Source organism: Hemiscyllium ocellatum, chromosome X (genome assembly GCF_020745735.1).
Source record: "Hemiscyllium ocellatum isolate sHemOce1 chromosome X, sHemOce1.pat.X.cur, whole genome shotgun sequence".
Taxonomy (NCBI): domain Eukaryota; kingdom Metazoa; phylum Chordata; class Chondrichthyes; order Orectolobiformes; family Hemiscylliidae; genus Hemiscyllium; species Hemiscyllium ocellatum.
The window spans coordinates 11,761,889-11,781,557 of NC_083453.1; the positions used below are offsets into that span (position 1 = coordinate 11,761,889).

At 42.0% G+C, this 19,669-nt stretch overlaps 1 protein-coding gene across 3 annotated transcripts in view; it reads right to left on the minus strand.

Annotated features, from left to right (window-relative positions):
* cers5 (ceramide synthase 5) overlaps positions 1-19,669 on the minus strand; it is a 126,858-nt gene that overhangs the window by 46,525 nt on the left and 60,664 nt on the right. For all 3 annotated transcript variants that reach the window (XR_009640960.1, XM_060821119.1, XM_060821117.1), the window contains exons 5-8: positions 18,117-18,167; positions 17,050-17,142; positions 8,467-8,595; positions 4,815-4,921 (exon numbers count right to left, since the gene is read on the minus strand). Coding sequence is in view for 2 of the 3 variants with exons in the window: in XM_060821119.1 (XP_060677102.1) it covers positions 4,815-4,921; positions 8,467-8,595; positions 17,050-17,142; positions 18,117-18,167 (380 nt within the window). In the remaining variant the exon portion in view is untranslated. The remainder of the gene's footprint in view (positions 1-4,814; positions 4,922-8,466; positions 8,596-17,049; positions 17,143-18,116; positions 18,168-19,669) is intronic.

Sequence of the window (19,669 nt, forward strand, 5' to 3'; positions counted from 1 at the left end):
CCTTATTAAGCTGAAGAAGCTACAGCTTCCACAGGCAAGGGGAGGACTGGACTTCCCAGACTTTAGGAAATATCAGTTAAGCTCCCTACTAAGTTACATAGCTGATTGGGTTTCATCTGATCCACAATCAATTTGGCTGGATATCGAAGCCTCCCAAGTAAAATACCCACTTATTAACCTTTTATTTTCAGATAAGAGGAAAATCATTACAGACCACTGTAAAAATCCCATAATATTAAACACAATTAAGGCCTGGAATATAATGCGGCAAAATGAGGGTAACTCACATAAAACATCCCCCCATGCACCAATAGTAGGCGCATGGGGATTCCAACCGGGGATTACAGATGCCACCTTTAAACTCTGGAGATCCAGGGGCATCTCATGCTTAGGGGACCTATTTAAAGATGGGATCCTGATGTCCTTTGAGCAGCTGCGTCTGAAATTCGGAATACCTAATGGGGATCTCTTTCGATACTTCCAAGTTCGAGATTATATACAGAGGAAGACTACATTAATAGATAGTCTTTATAAATCAGACAGAGAACGTAATGTCTTACGACCAGCGGGGGCATCCTCCGTTAGTACTATATACCATTTGCTACATGATGGAGTCTCAGGAGACATGGATGACCTGCTTAAAACATGGGAGCAGGACTTGGGGCTAGAAATCTCTGAGGATATGTGGAATGACATTTGGGAAAATGCTAGAAGAATTGCTATCTGTAACAGAACTCAGGCTATCCAACTAAAGATACTTCATAGGGCCCATATAGCTCCGGCTCGACTGGCAAAATTTAAGACAGAAGCATCTCCAATGTGTCCCAAATGCAAAATAGAGGTGGGTACTCTTGTACATTGTCTGTGGACTTGTCAGAAAATCCGCAGATACTGGACTAAAGTGGCAAATACCCTGACAGAAATTTTAGGAACGGAAATTAGGGTGGACCCTGTATCTCTCCTTTTGGGCTTTTCGAACCTCTCATCTCTGGATATGCATGGGAAGAGACTATTTTCTATTCTCTCTTTCTGTGCAAGGAAAAATATTTTGGTGAACTGGGTGGCTGAGGGCCCCCCTGGACTTTCAAATTGGCACAGATTAATTATGGAATATATCCCCCTTGACTTCCTCACAAATATGGTGCACCGAAAGACTGAATTATTTTATAAAATATGGCAGCCCTTTCTGAATTATATAAATGCAGATATTTCGGCTATCCTAACAAGGGCTTTTATTTAGTGAAGATTTCAGACCGGGCTGCTCCGGGGCCCCTTGGGAGAGGAATCCTGCGCGAATACGGGTTTTATTATATTTGATGTTTATACATTCCGAGCATGTAAGAGACTTATGTATACACTCTGGTTAGTTATAGGTTAGATTAGTAGAAAGTTGAGTTTTTTTTTCTTTCTTTTTTCGTTTCTTTTTTTGTTTTCTTTCTTTCTCTTTTCTTTGTTAAATTATGACTATTGTATATATGATTTAATTGTACATCAATGTTTGTATTTGAGAGTTTTGTTTATTTTTGTAAATTTGCAAAAATGTTAAATTTCAATAAAAATATCTACAAAAAAAAAATTCTTTTTTTAAAAATAAAGTTATATTTAAAAAACTTTTCCCCTCTCACCTTGATCCCATGACCCCAATTATTTCATAGAATAGAATCCCTACAGTGTGGAAACAGGCCCTTCGGACTAACGAGTCCACAGCAGCCCTCTGGAGACTATCCCACCCAAATCCATTCCCCTAGCCTATTACTCTACATTTACCCTATCACATTCCTGAACACTATGGGGCAATTTAGCACGACCAATTCACCTGACCTGCACATCTTTGGATTGTGGGAGGAAACTCACGCAGACACTGGGAGAATGTCTGTGTGGAGTTTGCTTGAATCACCTGAGGCTGGAATCGAACCAGGGTCCCCTGGAGCTGTGAAGCAGCAAGAGCTAACTACTGAGCCACCGTGCCCCCTCATAATAGAGTCCCCCACTCTGTGGGGGGGGAAAAGAGAAGTGATAGAAAAAGCTTCTTGCTATCCACCCTGTCTATAGCTGTCAATTTTGTAGACCTCAATCAGGTCTCCCCTCAACCGGTCTTTCTAATGAAAGTTATCCTAATCTACTCAACCGGTCTTCATAGCTAGCACCCTCCATACCAGGAAACATCCCAATTAACCTCCTCTGCATCCTCCCCAAAGCATCCGCATCCATTAGGTAATGTGGCGACCAGAACTGTACAATTGTCACATGACCTGCCAACTCTTGTACTCAATACCCCGTCCGATGAAGGAAAGCACACCATATGCCTTTTGACCACTCTATTGACCTGCATTGCCACCTTCTGGGTACAACAGACCAGAACACCCAGATCTCGCTGTACATCAATTTTCCTCAGAGCTTTTCTAATTGCCATATAGTTTGCTCTTGAATTGGATTCTCCAAAATCATCATCTCGCATTTTCCAGAATTGAACTCCCATCTGCCATTTCTCCACCCAACTCTCCAATCTATCCATCGATATTCCACTGCATTCTCGAATAGTCCCTTTCACTATCTGCTACTTCAAATATCTTAGTGTCATCTGCAAACTTGTTAATCAGACCACTTATACCTTCCTCCAGATCACTTGTGTATATCACAAACAAGGTTTGTGAAGGTTTGTAGCTCAGGTTGAGATTTAGGGTGTAGGTTTGCTCACTGAGCTGTAGGCTTGATATCCAGACGTTTCATTATCTGGCTAGGTAACATCATCAGTGGTGACCTCCAAGTGAAGCAAAGCTGTTGTCTCCTGTTAACATATAAATAGAAAGCAGGAGACAACAGCTTTGCTTCACTTGGAGGTCGCCACTGATGATGTTACCTAGCCAGATAATGAAACGTCTGGATATCAAACCTACAGCTCAGCGAGCAAACCTACACCCTATATCACAAACAGTGGTCCCAGCACAGATCCCTGTGGAACACAATTGGTCACCGTTCTCCATTTTGAATGGATTTCCTTACTTGGAGGATGTGATGGCACTGGGGGCAGCTCAGAGATGGTTCACCAGGTTGATTCCAAGGATGAAAGGGTTGTTGTACAAGGAACAGTTGAATTGCTTGGACTTCTACTCACTGGAGTTCAGAAAAATGAGGTGCAGGGGCAGGGGGAATCTGATTGAGGTATTTAAAATGCTAAAGGGGATTGATAAGGCAGACAATGAACAGATGTTGCTCCTTGTTGGGCAGTCTCAAACAAGGAGACAGAGGAGGTAGGTTCAAAATTTGACATGTGGAGAAACTACTACTCGGAGGGTTGTGAATTTGTGGAGCTCACTGCCCCAATCCATCAACCGATTCAAGTAGTAAATAGATACATCTCTGATGAAGAGCAGGATAAAGGGCTATGGGGAGCAGGTAGGAAAGTGGAGTCGAGACCAGGTTGAGATCAGCCATGATCATGTGAAATGGCTGAATTACCTTCTCCTACTCCTAATTCACTATCTCCTTAGGACTTATGTCAATTATAATCGACTCAGGAGTGGAGGTGTTGATTTGAGAGACTTATTTTCTCTTGGAAGAGGAGTGCTGCTGCAAAATAACTGGAGTAATTATGAAGATTCACTTCAAAATCAAAAAAAAGATTTACTCCTGTCTCTTTGCTCCCTTGTTTTATCAAGGATTAAAGCGGGCCAAAATTCTTGAAGGCGAGGGGAAAAAGTGAAATTGCTTCCATGGTGGAGAGAAGGCCCTAGCATCATTCTCCCAACAGATGGATTGCATCCCAAACATATGAGTAGAATAGCAAAAACTCTCGCCCACATGCCCCAACATCTTTACTGGACTATTTCACAAGATGAGTACATAGTTTAAGTATTCTCCACTCCTCCTCTTGCTGTGGTCCCAGGCAAAATGCTGTCTATGCAAAAATCTGAATGTGTTTTGGAAATCCTGGAATGTAAAGATGTTGAAAATTTCCTGTCAGCTACCCATAAAGGGAACAACACAGAACTGTTACGATGCAGGAGGCGACTATTCAGCCTACTGTGCCTGGCACTAGGTAAGTGAACTGGTGCAATCTCCTGCCTTTTCTCCACATCCCTGCACACCATTGAGGTTCAGGTAATCATTCAATGTTCTCTTGAATGCCTCAATTAAACCCGTTTCCACCACATTTTCAGGCCATGCATTCCAAACGGGGACAACACATCATCCTAGGACAAGCCAAATAAAGACACACGTGAGAATTCATGGCATTCCAACTGGAACTCTATCAACAAACACATCAAGTTAGACCCCATCTACCACCCCCTGAGGAAAAGGAACAGGAAGTGACTTCACCACAGGAAATGACATCACCAACCCAAAGAAACCCAAACATATAAATAGAAAGCAGGAATTTTCAGCATTGCTTCGCCTGAGGCCCACTGAAGGTGTTACCTAGTAGGATAACAAAACGTCTGGAAATGAACCTTCCAGCTCAGTGAGCAAACCTACATCCAAAACCTCAACCGGACCTACAAATCTTCTCAAAACTCACTAATTCCATACCATAACTGCTCACTGGGTGAAAGTTTTTTCGCGCATCACCCTTGCTTAATTACTTTAAATGTATGCCCTCCCATTCACTTTTCTTTTATGAGCAGGACCAGCTTTTGCCTATCCACTCTGTTCAGCCTGCTTGCGATTTTGAAAATACACAAATTTACCAACATACAGCCTCAGCAACATCTTGCTTGCAAGTCAAATGTAAATGTAAAAGAGCAGAAAATCTCAAAGCCCCAATCGCACATGGGTCCCAATACATTAAATAGCCAAATGTGGCTTTTACTCACCAGAATGGGTAAATGCCAAGCCTACTCGAGACGAAGACAAAACCAAATATCACAAATAATGAGTCACAAAGTCTTTGATACTTGGCATAATTTGCTAATTTAGCAGCCTGCAAGGGAAAACAGCAAAATAGCTATAAGCAAATAGAGCATGTGGAAAGAGAAGTGAAATTAAGGCTCTCAGAAAACTTAAAATGAAAAATCAATCCAGTTTCTCCAACTGTTGAAAAACGTCACACTTGGTACACTAGCAATTAACGTAAAACCTTAGATTGTAATAGAGCTCTGCATTAATTAACCCTCTGAACTCTATTTCATAAGAGCATTGAAAAGTAGGATAACATAGGGGAGTAGAAGAGGAGAGAGAATCCGAGAGTGAAACAATCTGCTTTAAATACCATCAACTATAGAGTCAGATACGTACAGCATGGAAACAGACCCTGAGTCCAACTCGTGCATGTCAACCAGATGTCCTAACCCAATCTAGTCCCACCTACCAGCACTTGGCCCATATCCCTCCAAACCATTCCTATTCACATACCCATCCAAATGCCTTTTAAATGTTGTAATTGTACCAGCCTCTGCCACTTCCTCTGGCAGCTCATTACACACACACACACACACACACACACACACCTCTACATGAAAGAGTTGCCCCTTAGGTCTCTTATATCTTTCCCCTCTAACCATAAACCTATGCCCTCGAGTTCTGGACTCCCTGACCCCAGGAAAAATACCTTGTCTATTTATCCTATCCATGCCCCTCATGATTTTATAAACTTCTACAAGGTCACCCCTCAGCCTCTGATGCTCCAGGGATAACAGCCCAGCCTATTCAGCCTCTCCCTGTATTTAAAATCCTTCAGCCCTGGCAACATCAATGTAAATCTTTCCTGAATCTTTTCAAGTTTCATAATATCCTTCCGACACGCAATATTCCAAAAGTGACCTAACCAAATGTCCTATACAGCCACATGACCACTACACCCAATGCTCTGTCCAATAACAAAAAACATACCAAATGCCTTCTTCACTATCCTATCTACCTGCGACTCCACTTTCAAGGAGCTATGAACCTGCACTCCAAGGTCTCTTTGTTCAGCAACACTCCCAAGGACCTTACCATTAAGTGTATAAGTCCTGCCCTGATTTGCTTCTCCAAAAAGCAGCACCTCACATTTATTTAAATTAACTCTATCTGCCACTTCTCAGTCCATTGGCCTACCTGATAAAGATCCAGTTGTACTCTGCAGTAACCTTCTTCGCTGTCCACTACACCTCCAATTTTGGTGTCATCTGCAAAAACTTACGAACTATACCTCCTATGTTCACATGCAAGTCATTTATATCAAATGACAAAAAAGTACCACGGATCACAGGCCTCCAGTCTGAAAAGCAAACCCTCCCCCCTCCAGTCTCCCATGGGGACCCTGGTTGAACACCTTACTGAAGTCCATATAGATCATGTCCACTGCTCTGCCCTCAACGCTCTTCATTACTTAAAAAAAACTGATCAGGTTCATGAGGCATGATTTCCCACGGACAAAGCCATGTTGACTATCCCTAATCAGTCCTTGCCTTTCCAAATACATGTACATCCTGACCCTCAGGATCCCCCAACTTCCCCAGCACTAATGTCAGGCTCACTGGTCTATAGTTCCCTGGCTTTTCCTTACCACCCTTTTTAAAACAGCAGCACTACGTTAGCCAACCTCCAGTCTTCCAGCACCTCACCTGTGACGATTGATGATACAAATATCTCAGCAAGGGGCCCAGCAATCACTTCCCTAGCTTCCCACAGAATGCTAGGGTATACCTAATCAGGTCCTGGGGATTTATCCACTTATCGTTCAGGAGAGAGGCAGACAGAGAGAGGACGTAAGACAGAGCAAGCAAAAGTGAAGAAAACATTTTATAGTATGAAAAGGCACTATGTAAATGCAAGTACTTCTTATCACTGTTACTGAAAAGGTGTAGTTTCTTTACTTTGGATTCTAACTAGGCACAACCTCTGGCCGAGTTTTCATCTCTGCGTAAAGAGCTGTGCCAGAGCAGGATTACTCTAAAGCAATCGGATTTCTGTTGGTAACTCAGCCAATAATGACTATCTTGGGAAGAATTCCAGTGCTTGCTGATGTGTGTGTTGTTTAACCTCCTGAGCTAATTTTTCTTTCACTATAGTATTGTTGAAGTTTGAAGTGCTGGAGAAAGAAGTATCCAGTGCATAACATCAGGTCTTAATTAACAATTATCAACAATAAAGTTCCCTCGGCTCTGCCTCAAGGTACAGTATCTTAACCTCAATGTCCAAAACATTTCCTATGTGAAATTTACACTCTCCAGAGCAGCAAATGTATTGGATATTGTCAAATTGCATGCAGTTATGGGCAGTTAGGTGGGTTGGTGAAAGCGGAATGGAACTAGCATACTCCTCCTATTTAGGACTTACAATGGAAACAAATAAAAGGAGGATTTCAAACTTACAACTTCAACTCAAGGGCACAGAGCCAAAAGGACTAAGATTAGAGGGACCCTTATTCTGCAGCTGACCTGGTTGAGAGAATACTTTATGTTGGGCACCAGATGCTTGGTAATTGGCAGTCTCATTCCCCAGCACCATGTGACGCATAGAAGGGATCATCAGAAACAGTGCACTATTTCAAACAGGCTCTGCCAATCGGTATTTTGCTAAACCACACAGTGAATTCTAAGTCTCAGCCACATCACCGCAAAGGCACGGAGCAAACGCCCTACTTGCAGAGCTGACCTCCCACCCCGATTCTCAGGATGATTGAACAGTGATGATTCACTGGGGTTGAAATCTTAGGGAACAAGGGTCATACATTCTTTAAACAGTTAAGAGTTAAATCAATTTTGGCACTTACAGTAAGTAAGCCTCAGCAAACACTAGGTGGGTGGAAACTTTAAATCAAATCCTGCTGTGTAAGATAATAAAAAAGTCCAAACTCCCTGCAAATTAGATGGTCCTGTTATGAACAGTCAACACACAAACAATGTGCTATTAATATTAGAAAAGGAGACAGTGGAGGGGCTTTAAAGTGGATAAAGCTTGGGTTACAATTCTTGTGCAATTTTATGGCCATAAACTGCATGAGTAAAGGTCAAGCAATTTATAACCATTATCTGAATCATGAAATGAGATCCCAGCCTTAGAACTACATCTTCAGAGGCTTTTTCTTGATAACTGATACATAGGAACCTCGATTATCCGTAGAACACTGGCAGGGAATATTTCATTCCGTTAAATCGAATTCTGGATAATCAAATGCTTGGCTAAACTATGTTATCTGGCATCGGGACCTTGCCAGATAATCTGATATTTAGGATATCGAATGCCGGATAATTGAGGGTCCTCTGTATATAGTTTTATGTCCGGTGTCTCTGTATCTACCTGTTTGCCTGGCTCTATGAGACTAGGTTTTTTTTTGGTATAATACAGACACATTAATCACAACAAATTTGTTTTGCTTCTGCACTCTTGGTTAAAACTGCTCACAGACTACTGTGGTAAAAACTTAAGAACCAAGTGTTGTTGGTCCAAGAAGGTATTAAAGCCAGAATAATTGAGAATTGAGATTACCCAGGACTAAATCACCAAATCAAAGTGCCTCACAATGCAACTGAATAGTCTCACCTCTAAAAAGAAATCAGATGCATCATGAAGGCACATGACGAGTGTTCCAACTCGCACCATGTTGTTGGAATAAGAGAAGGTGATTAATCCAACTGTCGCAAGGTGATGGAGAAACATAATAAGAAAGTCCTGCAAAACAAAAAAGGGGAGCATCAAATTATTAAGCAACTCAGAATTTTGTGCACAAACTGCTGGACACTGCCGCAACTGGACTCTCTGGTATAGTGTACTGATGCATAAAGTCATGGAGAAGGTAGGAGAGGAAGACATGCTCAAGTTTCTCCACGTTAAATGGTTTTTAGATTTCAGCCAGATCACAGTTAGCAGATAGATATAACCCAGTGTACAGAGTTCAGCGTCATCTAGGGCTCGTACTGCACTGGTGACTGGTTATGGACTGAAGTCTGCAACCAGCTGACTAAGTGGTTCTATTTGGCAGAGAGTTGCAACACACAGTAAACAAACCAGATTCAGACAGTAATGGGTTGTTCCCACAATTTATTCCAGGACAAACCATGTGGATTACATAGGGTTCTAGAGCAACTTGATTCACTTCAACAGTGGTGAGAGTGTGTGCAAGCAAACAGACAATGAAGATGATGTGTTACATTTACAGTGTCGAAGATCAGACATTTCTATCATCTCTAGTTTAAAATCGCAACACTTTCAACTTAAAACTCCAGATCAATTCATTTCACCTCATGGCCACTTCTGTGTCAATGGAGTCTAACAGCCAGTTAACATGGAATCAAAACAATGAGCTTCCACTATCTCCACAGATGACCTGCTGTAAAGTGCCATCCTTTTCGGTGTGAATTCCGCACTATTTTGAACAAGTAATCAAACTAAATCATAAAGTGCAGTTCTCCTCGATTACCCTTAGCTGTCCCAGACTGGAATTGAATCTACAATAAGCTTTGTCTTCATGTTCAGCTTTCAGGGGCTTTTTTTAAAAATGCACATGACAAAACCCATTTAATTACACATTTAAATTTGGTCTTTTTTTAAAAAAAGTAAATAGGTACATTTTAAAATTCAAATGAATGACAATAGCAGCGTGCAGTTAACATTACAAGGCTCTAAGAGTGAATAGTTTGGCGAAGAACAGTTACAGCATTGGAACATGTAACAGTAAAGCACGATACAGGCCCTTCGGCCCTCGATGTTGTGCCAATCTTTTATCCTACTCGAAAAGATCAGACTAACCTACATACCCTTCATTTTACTATCTACCATGTGCCTATCCCAGCGTTGCTTAAATATCCCTGATGTACCTGTCTCCACTACAACTGCTGGCAGTGCATTCCACGCACCCACCACTGTCTGGTGTAAAGAACCAACCTTTGACATCACCCTTAAAATTGTGCCCCCTCATGATAGCCACATTTGCCTGGGAAAAACTCTACCTATGCCTCTCATTTTGAACATCTCTATCAAGTCACCTCTCGCCCTCCTTCGCTCCAATGAGAAAAGCCCTAGCTACCTCAACCTTACTACATGCCCTCCAGTCCAGGCAGCATCCTGCTAAATCTCCTATGCACCATCTCCAAAACTTCCACATCCCATCCTCTCCAATAATTTGCCCACCACAGCTGTAAGACTGATTTGGTCTGTAATTCCCATGATTAGAGTGTGGTGCTGGGAAAGCACAGCAGGTCAGGCAGCATCCAAGGAACAGGACAATCGACGTTTCGGTAATAAGCCCTTCATCATTCATTCCAGATGAAGGGCTTATGTCCAAAACGTCGACTCTCCTGCTCCTTGGATGCAGCCTGACCTGCTGTGCTTTCCCAGCACCACACTCTAATCATGGGAATTACAGACCAAATCAGTCTTACAGCTGTGGTGGGCAAATTATTGGAGAGGATGGGATGTGGAAGTTTTGGAGATGGTGCATAGGAGATTTAGCAGGATGCTGCCTGGACTGGAGGGCATGTAGTAAGGTTGAGGTAGCTAGGGCTTTTCTCATTGGAGCGAAGGAGGGCGAGAGGTGACTTGATAGAGATGTTCAAAATGAGAGGCATAGGTAGAGTTTTTCCCAGGCCAATGTGGCTATCATGAGGGGGCACAATTTTAAAAGGTGATTGGAGGAAGGGTGATGTCAAAGGTTTTTTTGATTAGATTAGATTACTTACAGTGTAGAAACAGGTCCTTCGGCCCAACAAGTCCACACCGACCTTCCGAAGCGCAACCCACCCATACCCCTACATTTGCCCCTTACCTAACACTATGGGCAATTTAGCATGGCCAATTCACCTGACCCCGCACATCTTTGGACTGTGGGAGGAAACCGGAGCACCCGGAGGAAACCCACGCAGACACGGGGAGAATGTGCAAACTCCACACAGTCGGTCGCCTGAGTCGGGAATTGAACCCGGGTCTCAGGCGCTGTGAGGCAGCAGTGCTAACCACTGTGCCACCGTGCCGCCCACAATTGGTTCTTTACACCAGACAGTGGTGGGTGCGTGGAATGCACTGGGAGGAGGAGGAGGAGGAGGAGGAGGAGGAGGAGGAGGAGGCGGCTCCTACTCTGCTTGTTCTGCCTTCTAGCTTCCATTCTAATTCCCTATTTTTGCATGTCCTTATCCCTTTCCCTACCTCTGTCGTTACTACCAGCGTGTACCATGACTTCTGGCTGCTCTCCCTCTTAAGAATCCTGTAGACTCGATCAGAGACATCTGACCTTAGCACCCAGGAGGCAACATACCATACTAATTAAAACTGCTTGCACTTTCTCTAACAAAAAAAGTCAAGTTTACTCTCAGAACTACTGTCATCTAGTCGCATAACAAAAATCATGATGTGAAGAACTGGAGGGCTGAGAGACAGCAAAATAATTCTCTTGGCATATAAATAAAACGAGTACTCAAGAAAAGACTAAAGGCTGCTTTCTCAGGTGTGTATTTTTGTCATCTTGGGTCCAGTTTAGAGTCTCTGATTTTGTACTGTGGTTTACTAATGTAAGAGGTGTGCATCCAAAATTCCTCAGTCTGTTTTAGCAGAGGTGCTAATCCATTTAAAATTAAGGTTGAACAGTTCAGTTCATCCACTTTACTAACACCTTCCACCCCGACCTCAAAGTTCCCTGGACCATCTCAGACTCCTCCCTCCCCTTCCTAGACCTCTCCATTTCTATCTCAGGTGACCGACCCAACACGGACATTTACTACAAACCGACCGACTCCCACAGCTACCTAGACTACACCTCCTCCCACCCTGCCCCCTGTAAAAACGCCATCCCATATTCCCAATTCCTTCGCCTCCGCCACATCTGTTCCCAGGAGAACCAATTCCAATACCGAACAACCCAGATGGCCTCCTTCTTCAAAGACTGCAATTTTCCCTCAGATGTGGTTGACGATGCTCTCCACCGCATCTCCTCCACTTCCCGCTCCTCCGGCCTTGAACCCTGCCCCTTCAATCGCCACTAGGACAGAACCCCACTGGTCCACACCTACCATCCCACCAACCTCCAGATACATCATATCATCCGCCATCATTTCCGCCACCTCCAAGGATATATTTCACTCCCTTCCCCTAACAGCGTTCCGGAAAGATCACTCCCCCCGCGACTCCCGCCTCAGGTCCACACCCCCCACCAACCCAACCTCCACTCCCAGCACCTTCCCCTGCAACCGCAAGAAATGCAAAACTTGCACCCAACTCCTCCCCCCTTACTTCCCTCCAAGGAATCCTTCCATATCTGTCACAAATTCACCTGCACCTCCACACATCATCTACTGCATCCGCTGCACCCGATGTGGCCTCCTCTATATTGGGGAGACAGGCCGCCTACTTGCAGAACGTTTCAGAGAACACCTTTGAGACATCCGCACCAAATCAACCCAACTGCCCCATGGCTGAACACTTCAACTCCCCCTCCCAGTCCATCAAGGACATGCAGGTCCTTGACCTCCTCCATCACCAGACCATGGCAACACGACGCCTGGAGGAAGAGCACCTCATCTTCCACCTAGGAACCCTCCAACCACAAGGGATGAATGCAAATTTTTCCAAATTCCTCATTTCCTTTCCCCCCCACCTTATCTCAGTCCCAACCCTCAAACTCAGCACCGCCTTCTAGACCTACAATCTTTTTCTCGGCCTCTCCGGCCTAAGAGCCTCACCTTAACCTCCTTCCACCTTTCACATTCCCAACGCCCTCCTCCCTACCTTTTATCTTAGCATGCTTAGCACACCTTCCTCATTCCTCAAGGAGGGCTTATGCCCGAAACATCGATTCTCCTGCTCCTTGGATGCTGCCTGACCTGCTGCACTTTTCCAGCAACACATTTTTCAGCTCTGATCTCCAGCATCTGCAGTCCTCACTTTCTTCCAGTTTAGAAGCAATGTCTGAACCAGAAACCTACATTACAATCCTTATAGGTTAATACATCCACTAAACTAGCAGGCAATACAATTTCATAAAACGGTGTTGTTGAAGGTATTTTTAATCCAGATTTCTGATTAATTCTCTTCCCTAATGCACCTCCCTATAAATACCAGGGGCATTATTCCCACGATAGTAACCCATGTCGTCATTGCACAGCCACACAGTTTCTTCACAACCTCGGGCTATGACTCCTGTTTGCTGTTCCTCTCCAAGTCAACAATTAAGAAACAGATCATCAACATCTTGTCTGGAATCAAGTCTGCTTCAGGTGAGAGCATTTGAAGTTTCAATTCAAAAGACAGCAAATCACCATCAGCCAGACAAAAATCAGAAACCAAAATAATTCAAGTCATTTCAGATTTATGTAAGATTTGTATTTCTCTTAATTCTGGCTTCTTTTGTTGCTCTACATGGATGTGTGTTTATGTTTGTGACCTCCTATTTAATACAGATCAAATCCAACAGACTGCCACTACAATAGAAGGTGTACTTATAGATGTGGGTGTAGACAGCCTTCTTCAGGGTCTTCAGTTTTTAATCAAGCTACAACGATGATGATTCATTATCAGAATAAGCGGTGGGTGAAGTAGAGAGTTAACCTAGGGTCTTCCAGACAGTGCTGCAGAGTCGGGGTTTGGTGGGGGGTTATATTCCGGAGAGCTAGTGTTTAACTTCTATTTGATGCTCCCCACTGATGGCAATATTATGAACTGAAACAAATCATGTGGGCAAAATCACAAGCAGAAACTCAATCTGCCACTAAATGATTACAGCCAATGGACCATGGTCCAAGTATTTTTGGCACATGGATTTGAGAAAACGCAGACACTAGTATGAATGTCCTTCAGTCCAACTTGAAGCAGCCGAGATGGCCACTGCCAACTCAATGTTTAGTTTCAGCTTCTAAATGGCTAACATGAATAAGAAATCCAACCGTCTCACAGTTAGAGAGACCCTTGGATTACTATTAAAAGAGAGAATGCCAATTAAGCACAAAGGCTAAAAAAGGAGAAAAAAGTGAGTGCATAGAATGCAGGACAAAGCTTATATACAAAGCAGTAGAAATACTGGCTCCTACATCAGCTGTCAGTCACAGAACTCAGCACAGACAGCCACAGTTAGAAGTAGTGAATGGAGAGAAATGGAAAAATGCTGGTGATAAAGAAAACAAAAGCAAGCAATCCAGTCAACCACAGATGAAAGAATCAATCAGTCAGCATCAACTGGCAGCAGACTGCACAAATGGTGGTGCACAATGGACACAAGACAAATAGCAGGAAGCTGAATGCAACCAGCCACATTGCACCTGTGACAAAAGGGGTTTTTCTCTCCAATTTTAATTGACGTTTATTAGGCAGAAGCTGAAGATGCTAAGAGTTTGTCAGCAGTTTCTAAAACAAATCCAAAACAATGCATACTTCCTCCCCCTGCAAGAAATCCAATCTGACCAGTATTTTTAAGTGAGCTTAAAGACTATACAAAATGAACTTGTCTCAGAAACTCAATTTAAGAAAATTGGCAACCAACACTCTAATTAAAGCAATATACCTTTTGCCTCTTTGGGCTCCCCTACATGATAACCTTTCTTTTTTAAGATCTTAAAAAATAAAGAAAAAAAAAGGAAGATGTGGTTTTGAAAAGTTTTGATTCTGCTCCAGAGTAAGGAAAGTGGCTTTCGCAAGCGTTTTTCCATCATCTTCCCTCCTGTCGGGCTCTATGGCAAGAGGTGAGGAAAGACAGCCTCAGTAGTTTCAGGGGTTTAAAAAAAATACTAATTCTTCCTCCTCAAATCAGAAATACCACATGTCTGTCCAACACCTCTTCAAAAACAGCAGCAACTTTGGGAACTCCCTCAAATCAACAGCAGTGGGCAGTTAATTAGTTGGATTACCACAGGCCAGATATTCCAATTTTGAGGATTAGCCAGATTTCAACAACCCATACTGCAAAATTCCAGACTTCATAAACTGCAACTGGCAGGACTGCACCTCACTCAGTACTTTATCCTATACCCTGGAGGACAAGGAGTCCCATATGAACTCCAAATACAATATATCACCCATGGAGAGGGCCAAAGTAGGAAACAGGCTAACTCATTCAGACATGAAGTCAGGGGTGGGAGGGGTAAAGAGCTGAAGGCGAGATTTAAGGCTAAAAAAAAAAGGAGGCCCATGTCATCTGCAAGGACCCAGACGGTGTGGAATAGATGTCAATATCAATATCCAAAAGCCCCCCAAACAAGCCAAAAAACTCAACAAACCTAGAACATCCTGGGAAAATAGCAGAAACAGGACTTCCAAAACTAAAAAAAATGACAAGTGTTAAAAACTGATCAGCTTCTAGATGCAGACCACACTGTAGTAGAGATCGATGCATTTTTTTAAACAAATAAAGCAGATTTAAGTTAGCCTGCAGCAGCACATAAAACCAAAGTTTGTTTGGCAGGAACTAGCACTAATTGAATGCTAAAGACACTAGGGTACTTTTCAAAAGCATAACAAACTTGGAGCAAAAGAAAACATAGAAGTTACACTTGTGATTTCAAAGCAGAGATAATTTCATTTGCACACAAATTCAATCTTGGATAAGATAATTAATTTATTCAAATATTAGATGCATATGATATACAGCAGACTGGTCACAAGACACTATTCCAGAGCAAAGTTGTTAAGTACTTACTTTAAACAAGCCTCTCTAAAACCCATTTCCTTCACTAGTTCAACAATCACTGGATTGTGATCTATCCATCAGAGAGGGCAGGCAAGCAGGAACAGGATCTGGATTCATGTCCTTTCGTGTTCTAAGATTCGTAAAGGACTTTTGGAGGCTGAATTTTCTTAGAAGTTTCCCAGTTCTTTTTGCTTTTCCCCCAAAACCTTCTCCCTTTGGCATTATCTCCTGATTCTATATCATTTGCAAATTTTGACATCATTTCAAAAAAGGTTCATCTCAACGTTACTGATACAATAGTAAACAGAAGTGGTCAAAACTAAAACCTTGCAGCACACCATTATCCACTTCCAGCCACTTAAACATTGCTTTGAAATTCAAAGTTTCCCCAATAAAGCATTTTAATCAAGATTTCAATGCTCAGCCTAATTCCATACACCCTAACCTTCTATAATGGGTGTCCTGATTTGTAAGACTCTGAGTCATAGGTTAAACTCAAGAGTAAAAAACAAACTTGTTGGGCATTTTTGATGAACAAAAGATTTGAGGCTTCAGTTCAATTAAAATGAAGTTCCACAGAAGCAAATATATAGAGTGTTGCCGTGCTGTTCTGGAATCTACATTATTAGAGGGTGCAGAGGAGATTCACCAGAATGATGCCTGGACTGGAGATTTTAAAGGTCTGGGACAGGAGGTTTCGTGGGGATGAGAGGAGAGAAAAGTTGTTTCACCAAAAAAGGTGGTCGAGGTAGAAACCCTCATAACATTTAAGCAGTATTTAGCCGTACACTGGTGATGCCAAGATATACAAGGCTAATTGCTGGAAAATGGCATTCGAACAGTTAAGGTGCTTGTTTTTGACAGGCACAGACTCAATGGGCTGAAGGGCCTATACTGTATATCGCATACAGTCTACTATATGCTGTTGACATTGATTGCATTATATTGATTATTAAAAAAATTCTTGGTCAGGGGCCTCAGTGCTAAAGAACAAGAAAAACATTAAACAGTATTTAAGTAGGTAGCTATAATACAGTCAAGAGCAAGGTTTTTTAAAAAAAAAATCCCCCAACTTTGTCACATTCAACTTGCTCCAATTGTGCTAGAGCTATTCCTGAAGAATATAGCACATCAAGTCAGCTTACTCAATGAAAGGGCCATGTATTTAAAAAAAAAAGAACCAGTACTCGGTTTAAAAGTAGATTTTAAGTAGAGAAATCTTGGAAGGCAACCTTACTTCAGGCCCACTGACAGAGTCTCAATTTGCTTTGCACCAAATCCAAATAGGGTTATTAAAATAACTTTTGTAAAGGAATATAACACCACCATCAGCTTTATTTAAACAAGTTAATTAACAGAACACAATGAGTTATTGGACTGTGGTTCTCTTAATATGTAGTTTAAATTAGACTAGTTTGCAATGGGGACAGTATTTACAATTAGCTGCAATTACAGGCTACTTCAGATCGAAACTACCCTAATGGTTCAAACTCAACTCAAATCGGCTGGCAGGTGCTTACCTTTCTTTTAATGTCGGTAAACTGTGAAAACATCAGTGACCAGTAGAACGACAACTCCATTATGTAATAATAATACATGTCAAACACCAGTTGCTGCAGGAAAGAACAAAATAGAGTTAATTGTCAATATATACTTACAGCACGGTTATAAAAAAGGTACATATCCCATGTACAAATATCATCAGCTGACAAGCACTTAATGATAAATTTGTGGTGTATTAATTCATTTGTATTTTTTCATTATTACCTCCCAAATTACTTAAGATACAAAAAATTCATAGGCAACATTAGGAATTGCACAGAGACATACATTTGGGAAAAAAAAGTGTACAAGTTCTAACCAATTGAGAAGAGATTTTCATCCATGAGTTATGATTTTAAAAAAAAGGTCATCAGGCTTGAACATTAACTTTTTCCATCCAAAGATGCCACCAGGCCAGCCTAATGTTTCCAGCATTTTCTGATTTTTTTTTACATTTAGGTCATCATCTTGGGTTGAAATCAGACCCTGACCCACTACCACCCCAAAAGCAAAGCCACACCAAAATGACTTCCCAGAACTCAGCGAAAACTCACTTCTAAACACACTCCATTTTTAAACAAAGATTGCAATCAGATGGCCTTTGGCTAACATCAAAATGAAACCATAGCACTAATCTGTACCATTCATAAATCAAATGTATGTCAATTTTTGGACAAAAACAAAAAAGGGGGTAATACAAGATGAGAGGGACAGAGAGGGACAGAATCCAGTAGTGAGGAATACATTTCCCAATTCACCCAATTTTAAACAAGTTTAGAGAAACTGACTCCTCTCGATTAATCATCTGCTCTCAGCACGTGTGAAATGTTTGTTTCACTCCAGTGTGAAACCAGAAACTCTAATCCTAATGAGGGTTGTTCTTACATTTTGTTTTAAAAAGTATATACACACATACACACACACTTCAGATCATAAAAGGAGACAAAAATAATTATCTGGCAAAAGATAAGTCCTCCTCCATTGCACAAAATATTAGTATTTGCTTACTTCCAAAAAAAAAATCAAATCACCATTCAGTGCTCACCTGGTAGGGGTAGTTATACCAGCAATGTCGTGTGTCCCAGAACCAGGGAGTCTAGAAGAAAGCAGAAGCAAAGTTACATATAGCAGTGACCATACCACCAAACTGGTATCAAAAAGATATATTTTGAAAATGCTTCTCTTCCCCAACTATCCCCTCCTAAAGTGTTTTTCTTGAATATGCCAACACAGGCCAGGTACCCGTTTCAGTGACTGAAAGTGTTCTGTACGTTAACAGATAACCATTCTTGCAATATTCTGGGTAGTGGGCTCGTTGACTATGGAAAACATCACAACCTAGGTTAATCCTCCTTCAGTTGGGCAACTGTAGAAATGGACTGTCCAATGATCAGGAGCAGAATTTTGATCCATTTCCATCCCAACTCTGTGGGGCAACCAGCATGTCTGTTGTGCCATTACAGACCCGCTGAGATCCATTAACCGAACCAGAACAGCCACATTTACACACTCAATTAGGTCCAGCAAGTCAAGCAAAAAAAAAACAAAAAGGGCAACATACTACTATATTAAGCAACTACAAACAAGGTTTTAGCTTGTTTATCCACACCATTCCAGAATTAAGAGTAAATTACACTTCCCCAAAAACTACAGCCACTGGTTATAAATATTTTCGTTCAGGAAATATAAGACTACTACAAACAGAGGCATGCTGTATACTCCATTTTAAAAGAAACGACAAGGTTTAGTCAGAATCGCAATCAAGTCACGGGTTCAAGTTTCTTTAATGTAGACACTTCAGTGCAGTATTGAGGGAGTGCTGGACTGTTAGGTGTGCCTTTGGAGAAGTAAAGCTTGAGCACCATCTACCCTCTTCAGAACAATTAAAAAAAGGGCTGGCTCTGGCCAGTATTTAACCACAACCAATGCCATTTAAAAACGCTTAGTCATTTATCTCACTGGTGTTTGTGGGAGTTTGCTATGTGAAACCGGACAGCCATGTTTCCCTACATCACAACATTCAAGTAATTGGTTGGCTGCATAAATCAGGTCAATTGCCTGCTATCACCACACAGCAGCTAACTCCTCAAGCAACCTGCGGCAGACAAATGATTTTGCAACACATGGCAAGGCTTAGATTGTTGCTTGTGGAACAGCAGAACAGGATGGAGAGCTTGCAAAGCAAGTCTAATCAATGCAAACTTGGTGGTGCAGCTGGATCTTAGAAAAATCCATCTGTAGGTCCTTGTTACAGCTCTTAGTTAACACATTTGCAACATCCCCAAAAATCTCTGTGAGGAGCAAGTGAAGACTGTTACAACTGTATTCACAGCACGTTTCGTATAATGAAATGTCCCAAGGTACTTCATAGGAGCAACTCAATAAGAAGGGTATTGAATCACAAAGAGATCTTGGACAAGATGATTCTGATGGTGGAGCAATTAAAAACCTGGATGCACAACAGCCCAGAATTAGAGGGCAGCAGTTATCTTAGAGGGGCATGGAAGGAACTGGACTTGCTAAGAGTCAAGTCACAAGCAGCAGAGGTTGCAATGACCGATATTCTGGAGGGTAAAATCTGACTCTATAAGACCAGCC